We start from the raw sequence: 14,614 nt of genomic DNA, 5'->3' as shown, positions 1-14,614 counted from the left end.
TGGGTTTTATTGGAACTTGAGGTTTGCATGATATTTTTTAAAATTATGAAGGTATAGATATTCTATTCCTTAAATTTTGTAAATGGTGGGCCATATAATAATATTTTCAAAATAAATTAAGTGCAGCGTGGCTTTGCAAGGATCAATTTTATTAAAAAAAAAAACTCATCCGATCAACTACTGCTCTGCATAACTATGATTTTCATGTGCGAAAATCAAAATTGTCCAAGCATATCTTTCCCCAAAGGGTAAAAGACGGAGAACATCTCATTCATTTGTTTAGTTATGGCAAAACAAACTGGTCATGCATTTGACGGAGAAGAAAAAAAAAGACAAAAAAAACAGCTGCGGAGCCCCCAACTCCCTAGTTTAGTTCTTTCATACGAGGGATTGATCTTCATTTTAATAGATTCAGAATCAAATTAAAGGATACAAAAATTAAGAAATTATATATACTGTAAGATAAAATATATTGTCTCAGATTATGTCTTTTCTTATATTTTAGTTTGATCATTATATTATATATATATAGAAGAGAGAAACTTGTGTGAGACCCAGTATATCACAATAGCCTATCTAACCACTCATAGCAGAATAATAGATCCCGTCCTAGTGGTATCCAACACATTTAATAAAACTCACGTTTCGACCAAATAATAGAGTGACGGCATAGCACCTCACATAAGTTTCTCTATATTTTTTTTTTTGTTTTGACTACGAGGTATTCTGGGGGCCCCCAACTGTGGGAGGCACCTTTAAGCATGTATCATAACTTAGACTATAAGTCCCCGCTTGAATCGAGAAAAATAAGTTCTTCCAACAAAGGCGATTTTCCTGCGACTCGAACTGGGGAGCAAACCCAGTCAAGTCACTTAAGGGAACTCCATTGCCAATGGAGCCAACACTTTGTTGATTATAAGTTTCTCTATATAATATAGAGGTTTAGTGTAAACTGAGCACCACACCATCCACTGCCATTTTGCGTCCCCGCATCCTAATCCACGAAGATGGGTTCATTCCAAGACCAAGTCATGAAACTATCAAACGATGAGCAAGATTTCTTGTTGGCCATGGAACTCAGTACTGGCTCAATACTTCCGATGACCATGAAAGCTGCCATTGAGCTTGGTGTGCTGGAGATCTTGACGAAAGCTAGCCCATCTCAGCTCTCTTCTTCTGAGATTGCCTCTCAGCTGCCCACAAATAACAAAGAAGCCCCAGTTGCACTACTTGACAGAATATTACGCCTCCTTGCCAGTCACTCTTTACTCACTTGTAATCTTGTCGCAAATACAGATGGAAGTGTGCAAAGGCTTTATGGTTTAGCATCGATTTGCAGATATTTTGTTCAAAATGAAGATGGAGTTTCACTTGCTCCCTATTTGCTGTTATCTTTGGACAAAGTTGCCATGGAACCTTGGTTTGTTTTCTTATTTTTTTATTATATCTTTCATGGAAAAGAATAGTGATACTCCTACCAACAAAGTGTTGGCTCCACTGGCAATAGAGTCATCTTAAGTGGATTGACTGGGTTTGCTCCCCAGTTTGAGTCACAGGGAAGTCGTCTTTGTTGGAGAACCTGTGCCTCCCACAGTTGGGACCCTCCCCAGAATATCTCGTGGTTAAGACAAAAAAAAAAGAATAGTGATACTCCTCTGATTTGATTAAATGATCACGAAAATTCTCCTATTTTTTTAGAAATGGTCAACATAAGTTTTTTTTTTTAATATTCATGTCCATATAAAATATAGTTGGATCACTATAGTCAAAGCGTATGGTCATCCTAAAAAGTGTTTCTATGATCATTTTTGTGAAAATATTAGGATATATATTGCTATCGTTTCCACTATATTTCACACAATATATATAGTGTATGGAGAACATTAATTTTCATTATATTTCTCCTTTTTAAGACATACAAAATTAAAATATTTATATCTTTCAACAGGTACCACTTGAAAGATGCTGCATTAGACGGGACCTTGCCAGCTGTGAAGGCCTGTAAAGGAATATTGCATGCATTTGGGTATACTGCGAAAGATGCTAGAATACATAACCTCTTTAATCAAACAATGCACAATCACACAACTATTATCATGAAGAAAATTATTGAAATCTACAAGGGATTTGAAGGGCTAAACCAATTGCTGGATGTTGCCGGTGGTTTGGGCGCAACTCTTAGCTTAATTGTTGAAAAATATCCACAAATTAAGGGTATTAATTTTGATTTACCTCGTGTAGTTAAAGATGCACCCTCGTGCCTAGGTAAACATAATATAATATCTCATACATTAGTAACTTATTTTTAATCTTGATTCTTTTGATTTAGTTCCTGTTGTGAAAATTTTAATATACTCGCAAGCGCACGAATCTAGAAATAGAATAGTGGTAACGAGGTCGATCCCACATGGATTGTTATAAATTGAAAAGTCTAATTTAAATCTAAAATTAATATTAATTCTAACCTAGTTGAGCAAATTGAGTTTTTAAGAAAATTAAACCAATTAAACTAAGGAAGCAATTAAAATAAAGGAGAATTCAATAAGATAAGAATTACCAAGGTTTCAGAATCCACCACTATTCAACTAGTAATTATCTAATTATTAATTAATCCTCAATTTTAGAGTGACAACTCGAAATCAATCTATGTCATCTCATGGATATAACAATTAAGCCTAAGTAATTAAATCTAATGTAGTTCTTTTTCTGCTTAATAATATGACATCTAAGAATCTCATGTAAACATATTGAATAACAAAGAGTCAAAGTTTCCTAAACACTCCATGTAAACAATTTAATGAAAGACATAAAATCAAAGATAATCATGTATAAACTTTATAGATCCAAGCATAGAATTAATCGAATATTAATCCTAACAATCAATAATGCATGACAAAATTGATGAAAAGATTTTATTAACATTCAATTAATTATGTGAAATAAAAACCATAATCATCAAAGAACATTTATAGGGAATTAATTAAATAAAAAAATAATTATTTCATTGAATAAGGTTTCATCTTTCACCTCAGTATAAAAAAATTAGCTAAACATACTTGAATTGAGAACAATACAAAAAATAAATTCAGCCATAAAGAAGCTGAATTACTGTAAATTTTCTTCTCTGTCTTGAATCTTTGCGTCTGCAGTTCTGGAATTCTCCCTTCCTGGCGGCTCTCCCTCTTCTCCAAAAGCCACAACTCCCTTTTATAATCTTTGAAATGGGCCCCATCTCTTAAATCCTAAAGCCACAAGACTTGCCCTTTTATTTACTTGGCCACGTAATTGAAAACTATAAAAGCCAAAAGTTATTGATTTCCTTCCTTTATTCTACTTTGACTTTCCATTCAAATCTTTAATTAAAAGCTTTGTTTAATGTGCTGCCCACTTTAGCTTTAAACTTCTTCTTTGTTTGCACGTGGATGGTGAATGCATTTGTTGAGTTCGGTTTCCTTGGCTTGAATTAACATGCATATAAGCATAATTGCTTCCAAGTTAATTAATCTTTAATGCTCACAAATTGAACTCCTTTGTGCCATTTTTATCCATAATCTCCAATTAATTCCCTATTCAATAAAATAATTTAATTAATTAAAAATAACAAATAAATATAACTAATAATTATTTAATTAATGGTAAAATATGTATGTATTATATGCTCATCAGTTCCCGTGGATTAGTTGTTAGTTACCAAATTCAAATAATTAATATCCTTTACCTTTTCCTTTTTGTCCGTTTCTTTTAGGTGTGGAGCATGTTGGACGAGATATGTTTGTTGAAGTTCCTAAAGCACAAACTATTTTCATGAAGGTTAGTTCTCCATTTAGTTATTTGACCCAGTCACATACTAATACAAAGATTCGAATATTTAAATCTTAATTTAAATCGAATATTTAAATCTCAATTTAAATCGCAACTGATGTGGTAGAACTACAACAATTATTTATTAATATTTAACTTACATGATGTGACAATTATAAATAAATTGTCTCATTAGTTAAGACTCAAATGTTAGAATTTTAATATTATTATTAATTATAAATAAGATGTCACATTAGTTAAGACTCAAATGTTAGAATTTTAATATTATTATTAATTATGAAATTAACTATGTCTATCTCAAAGCACCAAAAGTTTTTGGATCTTCCAAAACTAATAAGAAATGTTGATTTAAAACTTTCAGTGGGTACTTCATGACTGGGGTGATGATCTATGTTTGAAAATATTGAAGAACTGCTACGATGCACTCCCGGAACCTGGAAAAATCATAGTGGTAGAATCTATAATGCCAGAATTTCCTGAAACTGATATTATAAGCAAGAATATTTCAAGGCTTCACATAACTGTCTCCAATCTATTTCCTGGAGCAAAGGAAAGAACTTTGGAGGAGTTCAAGTCCTTGGCTATTGGGTTATTGAATTCTGTAAAATGATCTAATTAAAACATTACAGGTGCTTGGCATTTTAAGTTTCGCATTTTAAAAATAACTAAATAAATGAGATAGTGACTCTTGTAAGCCCTTATTTTGTGTGCATCCTCATGTATTTCTTGTCATGTTTTTCAGTTCCTTGTAATGCTTGAAAGTAAAAAAAATATTATTACAAATTGAGTGTCTCTTGTTTCTATCTCAGAAATTTAATTCTATGTTGAGAATATACTAAAATATTTATTTTGTGCGAGCTTAAGGAAAATAACGTGCTATTGTATGCTTCATTATTTCCCACAATGGAGCTCGATAAAATGTCCAGCTAATTTAATTATTATAAAATGGAAGAATTGACCAGCAAACTTGTGCTGATTTGGATTGTTACCAAATTACTCTATACATGAAAGAAAAATTAGCTAATAATGATACAGATTATTGTTTAGTTTAAAGACTTAGAATAGCAGTAGCATCCCCGAATTATATTCTAAGTTTTTTCCTAAATGATATGATATGTGATATATCATTCATTAAGTAATTGATGATTTTTCATGAATTTTAGTGAGTTAATTACATTATCTCACAAACTAATGAATGAATGTCGCGTCATTTGGAATAAAATTTTAGGATGCTTATCACTATTAAAAAGAGTAATGATATGGCAAGAAAATTTTCCGCAAGCTAATGTTTAAAAGAAAAATCTTAACTAAAAATGACATTCGCCTTGATATTTTAAAAAGATTGGATGGCTAGTCTGTAAAAAAAATAAAGGGGTTTCTTATAGAGAAAATTTTAGCCTACCTCCCTCGTGAAGTGATAATCTTCAAATCACCCCAATTACTTTTGAAAGCATCAAGTCACCTCTCAAAACTCGTTATCCTTAACCATTGGCTGCCGTTGACTCGTGGAAGGTCGAATGTACCCCCACCCTAACAAAATATTCTTCTAATGGCATTGTGAGGCTCAACAAAGCTTAACACAAAATGTTGATGTGTTACAAGTGATTGAAAGTGAATAAAGTTATCTTTTAAATATTAATATATAAATTGTGAAAACAAGATTAAAAAATATATGTGGATATGACTTAATAGCCCTAAATAAATAGATAGTTTTCCTAAATTAGACATGTGAGTTAACCAAATTATAAGCCATGCCATTGTATGGAAATTAAGGTAATGGGTAATGGTATAAAAATCAAATTTCAAAATTGTTGAAACCTACTTAAACTGGAAGAATTGTTTCAAAATTCAAAAATATTGTCAAAGCATTATCTTATATATTATAGATCTTTTTACATATAGTTGCAGCCCCAAAGTATTGAAATCGAGCTGTTGGTTGAAAAGCTTCATCAAACCAGTGAGAATGCCATCCTCTAGGGGAAGCCCCAGTAACTTATTGGATGAAGATGAAAAAGAGAAGGTGCAAGTGAATGGGAAGGTCATCAAGTTCATAAACAAATCATGCACTAACTGTGGTTAGCGAGGAACAATCAAAGTTTTTGAATCTGCTGCAAATTCTAAGAGGCATTACTACAAATGTGAGATGCATACTTTAGGTGGTGGGAGCCATCTAGCTTTGAGTACAAAGTCATTGCAAGAGGGTTGGGTAAATTGCAAGATGAAGAAGAGAACCATAGTTTCCATGATGAAAAAAAAAGTTAACAACAATGGCTAGTAAGCTTGTTTCAAAATCAGACAAGATAAAGAGTTTGTTGTACACCATCATCATAATGCAGTCACTACTTATGTTGTACATTTATCATTTGGGCAGAAAATTAATTAGCTTGACGATGAGGCATAAATGATAGAGATAAGAGAGTATTGAATGTATATAAGTTATCAAAATGTTGTATTTCATTAAACGTTGTAAGCTATAGTTCATTACATTTGTGCTAGCAAATGAGCAGTTCTTGTTGTATCTGCAATGAATATTTCATAAAATCTAGGCCACTGTCTACTCCTATCTTTGTCCAAAATATAAATTCCAGCGTACTTAAAAACCCAAAAAAAATAAACTAGCTTCGTTGTTTTCCAACTATCTAATTTATAGCCCTAATAGTGTATTAAGTTCAAAAGTTATACAAAATGACCACCAACATTTCTTGGTGGTGAATATGCAACAAAATGAGCAATGCTACAACATTTCTTGTTGGTGAATATAAAACAAAATGAGCAACGCTGTCCTATGCCTTCACTTGAAACATACTCGACAATAAAACCCAACGAGAATACATTCTATATTAAAATTGAGTCTGTTGAAGTAGTTGTACATAGGAAATATAACTACATTATTGAAAGCTATTTCAAGCCAACAACATATCAAACAACTAACAGCAAATATGAAGGACTGATTTGCCATTTAAATCTTCCTTTCTCTTTCTTATAGTAGGGGTAGATTGTGAAGGGCCTGTGTTGAGTGTTAGAAAATGCATATTTATAAAGGAGAAAACCGTCATTTTATATTTCAAGTCTTACTAACAACCCTTACTTTTATGTATTTAACCTTCTTGTGATTTAATTACATGTGTTTTATTTTAATTAAGTATTTTATGTATTTTAGGGGCATCATAGTCATTTCACAATAAACGAGAAATCAGATGGCAAAACGGACATCACTTTTGAACTCAGGACGGTCGAAAACCTTAGGAGGAGCATAAAAGGAAAAATGGCACTGTTCACATGTACGGTACTATTCACGTGTACGGTACTGTATACGTTACTGTTCACGACACTGTTCACATAGACGGACCGATGATGTGGCATTGACTGATGAGGTGTCACGATCCTGTTGGACTAAAATTCTTATATACTGTTGATGGTGATGTGGCAGCATATCAGTGGACGAAAAATCTCGCATACGGTGCATGCATCACACAGGATTATTTTCAACCAAACCGCGTTACTGTTCATCCGAGTCAAACCGCGTTACTATTCAAAGTCGGGTCAAACCGTGTTACTGTTCATCCGCGTGGTCAAACTATGGACTGTTGACTGATGACGTGGCGCAATCCTGAGCGTCCAAACTGTTTTTAATCCGATGGCCATGATTTACTCCATGTATCTATAAAAAGGGGGCCTTCCCCCCTAATTGGATATCTTTGAATCCATTTTTGGACTCCATTTTCTGTAATTCCCTCTCCATCTTGTATTTTCTTCGTATTTTAATAAATTCTTATTTTGCCCCTAGTTCAATTATGAGTGGCTAATTTTCTTTCAAGCTTGGGTTGAAGGTGAAGTCTCAACATGTGTCATGGGCTTAATTTGGTAAATTTATTTTCTCTTCCCCTCTAGTTTTTGTGGATGTTTTGACTTCTCGTCGACAAATAATACTAATCTTGTCTAGTACCGCCTTAGTTTCACCGGCCCTCTAGTACAAGGTTATTATTATTTGGCACGATAAGCCCTTAGCACCATATTGATTAGAGCGTGGTTCATGAGGTGTGGATTCCCCCTCATGATTTAATTGGCATTAATAAGGATTATTTAGCCCATGATGCATGTTGATACGGATCCAGATACCCAAGCACGTCATTTTAATATAATTCTCTTCAATTTATTCTCGCCATTTCAATTCCAATTTTAGAATTTATTCTTGCCATTTTAATTTAAGTTTTAGTATATTCTAAATCATTTCCACTATAAATCCAACTACCCATTTACAAAATTAATTCTATATATAATTAAAATCCACCTCCTCGTGGGATCGACACTCGTCACCATTAGTCATACTACAATAGATTCGTGCGCTTGCGAGTACATTAAAATTTGCACAACAGCCTGTTAAAGTAGTTGTTTATTCTGTTATTTTAATTCCTGTTGCAGGTGGTATTCCAAATGCAGCTTTCAATATTTTCAACCTCGTCCTCTATTCGCTGAACCCATTGCTAGAGCTTTACCATGTTTTGAACAATCTTAAATAAACTTATATGTAACCACATGGCATAACCACAACCATGTATTGAACATAACACAATAATAATGACCATGTATGCATAAATATTAAGAAAACAAACTTATATTCTTGCTCAACACAATCATTAACTTCTTCTTCTAAATATTAAACAACATGCCATGCCATGAAATATTAAAATTTAAACAAACCTAATGCAGCATCAGCACTTTCTGCAGAACCAAATGGTTGTGTGGATGTTGGTGTCAGTGTGGGTGTTGTAGTTAGTAAGGCACTAGAATTCCTTGCTTGTGTAAGGTGTGGTTGCTATTGTTTGAGAAGCAGAAGTATTCATTCTTTGAAATGATGCACCGGAGCTTGAAGCTACTGTCAACCTCTTTCGATGCGTCTAAATAACATAAAAAGGGAGTTAGATGATAACATATATGAAATAATATCTAAGCAAACCAAGAGGGGGTAAATTAGGATTTTAAAACTTAAGCTAAACAAACAACACAACAATTTGATCTATTACCTTAATGAAATAAAAAATAATAAATTTAGTAAAGCACAATAATAAAAAAGTAAGGGAAGAGAGAGCAAACACAATGATTTTTACGTGGTTCAGCAATCCCCGCCAACGTTCAGGCCTCCAAGCCAACCAAGCTCGAGGATTTCACTATCCAAGCCTCCCAAGGCTTTAAATGCTTCTAATTGACTTCCAAGGTGTCAATAAACTTTTACAACAAAAGATTATTCCCAATCTCTTAACCCAATTATATCCCAACACTTACAATCACTCAAAAATAAATATTACAAATGAATTTTCTCTCATACGATATAAATGATTACAAATGAATGCCCAAATTGTGAATAAATAAAACAAGAATAAGTTAAGGCTCAATGAGGGTGGTTTTCTCAATAGCAAGCTCAATAATCACTCTTGAATCTCTTCTTCTTTGAATTTGATTGAGCTTATTTATAGTTGGGAGCTGAAAACTAGTCATTATTGACTTTCTGCCAGAAATCGAATCGCCGTTAACAGCTTTCGGTTTACCGTTTTGACTATTCCAAATGACTGTTGGGCTGAAATTTAAATAATCAGTTAATTGTTTTCCATAAACGGTTCACCATTTTCAGTAAACAGTTCACCGTTATTTTCCAAAATCATCATTTTAACAATCCTTTGTGGAACATGCTTTCTGAAAATTATCGGTTCGCCATTTTCCATAATCAGTTACCGTTTGCTACAATGACTGCTAGAGTGAAATAATTTTTCAAAATTATAGTTTTGCCCCAAACAGTTCTATAATTATAATATAGCCCAAATATTCATAAAATCTTACAAATAAGTCCATTTCTGTAGTTTTAAAACTTTTTCAGTTAGACCATGAACTTGAAAAATAACCAATTTCATAAAATCATTTTTCGTTTAAGTATAAAACCCTTATATTATCAAAATAATGGTTTGTTTAAAATGTATGAAAAATAATTTGAGCTTTTAAAATATTAATCATTCTTAATCTTATTTGTTATCATCAAAATCAATATTATAGACACATACATGTTAACAATCTCCCCTTTTTTGATGATGACAAACCTTATATGTATTTAAAAAATGATTCCACAATTTGCTTCCTCTAATTTTAAGCTCCCCTTGAGTATATTATAAGTTTAAACAATTTGCCAATTAGCTAAATTAACGAATGTAAATACATGTATTATTCTCCCCCTTCATCATTAAAAAAAAAACTTAGTGGAAAAGAAAAGGAGTAGTAAATTTTTAAATTTAAAAACATGTATTTTTCTCCCCCTTTATCATAAAAAAGAAAACTTAGTGAATCTCCTCTTAACAACAAGCATCACCTCAAATACAAGTTTAGTAATATCACTCTCAAATTATCATAAATCATCATATAAACCAACCATGTAATCAAATCAGCATCATATCTCAAAATCATCACCATAATCACATATTAATCATCAAAAGAATGCTCAAAGTGCATGTTATTCTCCCCCTTTTGACATCATCAAAATAATATATTACTTTCTCTCCCCTTTTGGACAATAAAAATGTTCAAAATGCATATTATCCAAAGCAGAAGCAATAAGAACTAAGTAAAGTTGTCGAGGCATCTCCCCTTATCAATAATCAATAAAACAAATAATTGATCAAGCAAAGATATGCAGAAGTCATAAGAGCATATTATCAACTATCCAAACTCCATAATTACTAATTAACATTTTAGAAATCAAGACAACTAAATCAACATATCTATTAAGATAGGCCATCATTATGAGCTAAAAGAATAAGTGATCAAATTCATAAGTACAATAAGTCACATATGCTAATTTTATAAACGAATGATGATATAACACAATCAATGGCATAAGAATTCACACATACATAAGTGATGAACAATTAATGTTTAAATAATGGATAATGATTTAAAAATATCAAATGAGCAAGAAAAACATAAAGATAATGGATTTTAGTGAGATAAATGTTTGTGTTTGGTTTCTTGGAGAGAGTGTGATGAACAAAGAAATATTTATTAGTTGTCTAAAATGTAATTACTTATATGATATAGTGCTGAAATGTTATCAAACAACATAGCAAACACGGTAGAATAGTTGTTGAAAAACCTAATGAAAATCATAGAATAAGTACAAGGTTGTTGAGTGCAGTGATACTATAGTGATAAATAATCAAATTGACCCCCAAACTTTTGTAAACATCAACCCATCCCCTACAGAATAAAATAAGGCCCTACAGAGTTGTAAAAAAAAAATATAAAAACTATTTTTGTTAAATACATAACCATAAAAGGCAGCAATTTTCACACACCTGTTTTGTGATCCATAAAACTCCAAGTTTATGGCATTCAAAATACCCTTATGCTTATCCGTCATAAAAGTTAGTTGTCTTGCATCAGCCAAAACCTCTTTCAAACACCCCAAGAACCATGTCCAATTGTCAGTGTTCTCCGATTCACACACACATACTGCTAACAGAAAGATCAATTGATTTACAAGTGCAACTGCTGATAACAATACACCCTCGAATGGTCCTTTCGATGCAGCCCTCCCTGAAACCATCTTTAAGTCTTGGGAAACTGAAAATGAACCTTTCGAACCTACACTTGTCAACATTGCGAGTGCAATTGGCATTCGTTGTTTTATGATTTGTGCATAGTTTCAAAAGTCCTTAAAGCTCTGAACATGGTCTTCACGACCCGCTGATTCTAGAATTTATTTTTTAGCCCTGTAAGCCTTCTTTGTTGTGACCTCAACCCCATACATTTGTTTGATATCAATAACCATGTCATTCACAGAAAATGAAAGGTCAGCAATTATTTTGCTCCGGTACTTCCTCGTAATCCAAGCAGCTGTTGTCTCAGGATTTTTGACAAGCCTCTCAAGTTTATGGATGTTCTGAAAACTTCTAATTTAGAAGCATTCGCCATGTCTTTGTAATGAGGCATATACTTTGAATGGACACTTGGATGCATAACAGTGACATAATATCCTTCTTCTCTTAACTTTCACTCTTTTACCTCAAAAGCCTTCTTGAATACAGAAGTCTTAAAGGGCCCATGCAAAAGACTTCATATTTCTGAAAACCATTCCCACTGGATTTGTACCATCCTTGAACATTTCACCCTATAAAATGCGAGACAATGTACTAAATGGATGTTCATCATCTGATGATAGCATTAGACCAAAATTAGCATCGTTGCTTTCATAGCCCTCTAACAACCCATTATCTTTGTCACTGCCATCATCATCCTGAAATTTATTACTGCTTTCATGTCTTACTTATTCATCATTGTCCTCATTTTCTGAATCAGACCATAAATAAAACTTATCTTGAGCGTGAGGAGGAGGCAGATCATCCACTACTACTTCTATTGAAGGACCAATAGCTAAGGAGTTTTTAGTTGCCCTTGATTTCATTGGCTTAGGCCTGCTCTGAACTTTATCATAATCTACAAAATTTATTTTTCTTTTCTTTCCACTAGTGTTTGAAGTCTTAGTAGGAACATGTTGTTTATTCTGCTTCTGCTTCTACTATGCAATCCTTTAAGAAGCCCTTATCATCATAGAAGCATATTTTCTTTTGTTGGCATGCATATGATATGACTGAACTGTATTACTTCTCCCCTTACCCTTGTTTGACTTTCTTCTTGTTATCTGAGATGGCTTAGCCTGGTTAACTTGAGATGGAAACTCAGGTGGAAATACAAGTTCATCATCAAGACTTGCTGCTTGTTGTGGAGTTGGTGTTGATTGTGCAGGTTTAGAGAATGGCTCAAAAAGTTTTGATGTTATAGGACGCACTGGTTCGACATCCACCCTAATGTCATCATCATCAATTTAAGGAGACAGATCTTTCATCTCAAAATCATGAAAACCACCAGTAACATTGAAGTCAGTGAAATGATGATTACAATTTGAAAATGTGTACAGATTCAGAAGCACCTTTTTATTGTCTAAATGGGTAGCTACATGACTCACTGTTTCGCTAATTATTGGGTTAACTGTTGGAGTTTGCAATGGAGTTTGGTTATAGGTTGATTGTGTTTCATTAAAGGCACTCTCAAGGTTTTTTGTATGTGACATGGGTTGATCTTGATGCACACTAATTTCCTTTGGTGGCTTAATTTTCTCCATGAGCTCTTGTCTGGTTAATACATTGAATGTTATTGTCTTAGGTGGCTCAGTTTGATGTTTAGGTTCAATTTCAGTTTCAGTATTAGTTTCAATTTGATGGCTTAATTCATATGGAGGTTCAATTTCAATTTCTGTTCTCAGGTTCATATGAAGGTTGAGTTTCAATTTCATGTATAGCCTCAGGTTTAGGGGGTGATGGAACAATAGGGTCAGGTTCAGGGGGTGATGGAACAACAGGGTCATGTTCAGGTTCAGAGGTAGAGGCAAGGGCAAGGGTTGGGGTAATTGTCTTCCATTTTTTTCTCTTTTCTGGAACACTCTTAATATTTCTATCACTCTTCTTAATAAGTATTGGTTTGAAAAGTTGTGACGCTTATGCTGTAGTACTCTGAATATCATCATCAAATAATCTCTTTCTATCCACAGACATCAAATTTAATGGTAGTATCTCCATGTATAAGTCAATCTCTATGTACTTCTTCTCATTAAACAATTGTCACACCTGATATACTTCTCTGTCACTCTCTGTTGCTCTATTTTTGCCATTCCAAGGCAATGTAACCTCAATAATAAACCTCTTAAGAGGCCATTGTTTCGCCCAAAAGCTACTCTTATTACACCATTGATCAAGATCACTGTACTTAGAAAATATGGGTCAATTAGCCCAAGATCCCACCTTACACCCATAAAATTAACAAAATCTGATACTTTTAATTTTCATTCCTATATATCACAACACACAAACAAGCTTTAAAATCCATAATCCACATATATACTAGTATCGTTGAAATAATTTTTAAAAAACTAATAATTGTAAAACATAAGAAAAACTGACAACAAATTTTGTTTATAATTTACAAATTATGCACAAATAACAAGCATATAAACATCATTTCATTCACTATAATTGTTACGGTTATTCAACAATAACCACAATGAAACACAAGCAATGTTGAACAAAAACCACCCACTGAAATTTCAAAGTCATCACTTACACTGACACTCACAACCGTAACCCAACAACAGTAACTAGTAATGCTCATAAAAACCAACAAAAATAATACAATTCCTGGATTGCTTTGGTCGATTTCAATCTTCTAAGTGTAAAAACTAGCAAGAATTTTGCCTTTTTTTTATACTACAAACAAAACCCCCCAAATTCATAAAAAAAATTGGGTTTCCAATAATGTTTAAAAATCAATGATTAACACCATGATGCAATGGCATTAACATAATATTAGCAAACCAAAAATTACATTAATACGAACATATAGCCAAAAACAAACTATGAAAGTAAAATGTTACTAAAAATTCTTTTTTTTCTTACCTCAACTGTCTGAAGAGGCTGTTCAGACTTAGATTCTCTATTGCTATTGACTGAGTTCATCTTACTCCTTCCAATTTCGTCCTTACTACAAGGTCTTCAGTGGTACCCTATTTTTTTGTCTTAGTAAAGTTTGTAAACGAAAGACGCTTGGCTTTGCTTTGGTGCCAAAGTAAAGATTTCATTTTTTATATCACATTATGTAAGGGCATTTGACATTTCAATGCCGAGGTATATATTTGAAATGACAGTTGTATTTTCATCACTGATTACAAAAGTATTAAAATACACTCTCAACTAACAAA

The 14,614-nt window shown here is 32.9% G+C and overlaps 1 protein-coding gene across 1 annotated transcript; it reads left to right on the top strand.

Moving 5' to 3' along the window:
* Positions 1-1,007: 1,007 nt before the first annotated feature.
* LOC18039128 (caffeic acid 3-O-methyltransferase) lies at positions 1,008-4,432 on the top strand. Its single transcript, XM_006428907.1, has 4 exons — positions 1,008-1,420; positions 1,949-2,265; positions 3,746-3,810; positions 4,184-4,432. The coding sequence occupies exons 1-4, from the start codon at positions 1,008-1,010 to the stop codon at positions 4,430-4,432; spliced, it is 1,044 nt and encodes a 347-aa protein (XP_006428970.1).
* Positions 4,433-14,614: the final 10,182 nt, after the last annotated feature.

The sequence above is a fragment of the Citrus clementina genome, unplaced genomic scaffold (genome assembly GCF_000493195.1).
Source record: "Citrus clementina cultivar Clemenules unplaced genomic scaffold, Citrus_clementina_v1.0 scaffold_6, whole genome shotgun sequence".
NCBI lineage: Eukaryota > Viridiplantae > Streptophyta > Magnoliopsida > Sapindales > Rutaceae > Citrus > Citrus x clementina.
This window is presented reverse-complemented; position numbering and strand designations above follow the sequence as displayed.

Coding starts and splice junctions, on each gene's coding strand:
- LOC18039128 (XM_006428907.1), top strand. CDS start 1,008: ATGGGTTCATTCCAAGACCAAGTCATGAAACTATCAAACGATGAGCAA. Junction 1,421..1,948: donor AAAGTTGCCATGGAACCTTG/GTTTGTTTTCTT, acceptor ATCTTTCAACAG/GTACCACTTGAAAGATGCTG. Junction 3,811..4,183: donor CACAAACTATTTTCATGAAG/GTTAGTTCTCCA, acceptor TAAAACTTTCAG/TGGGTACTTCATGACTGGGG.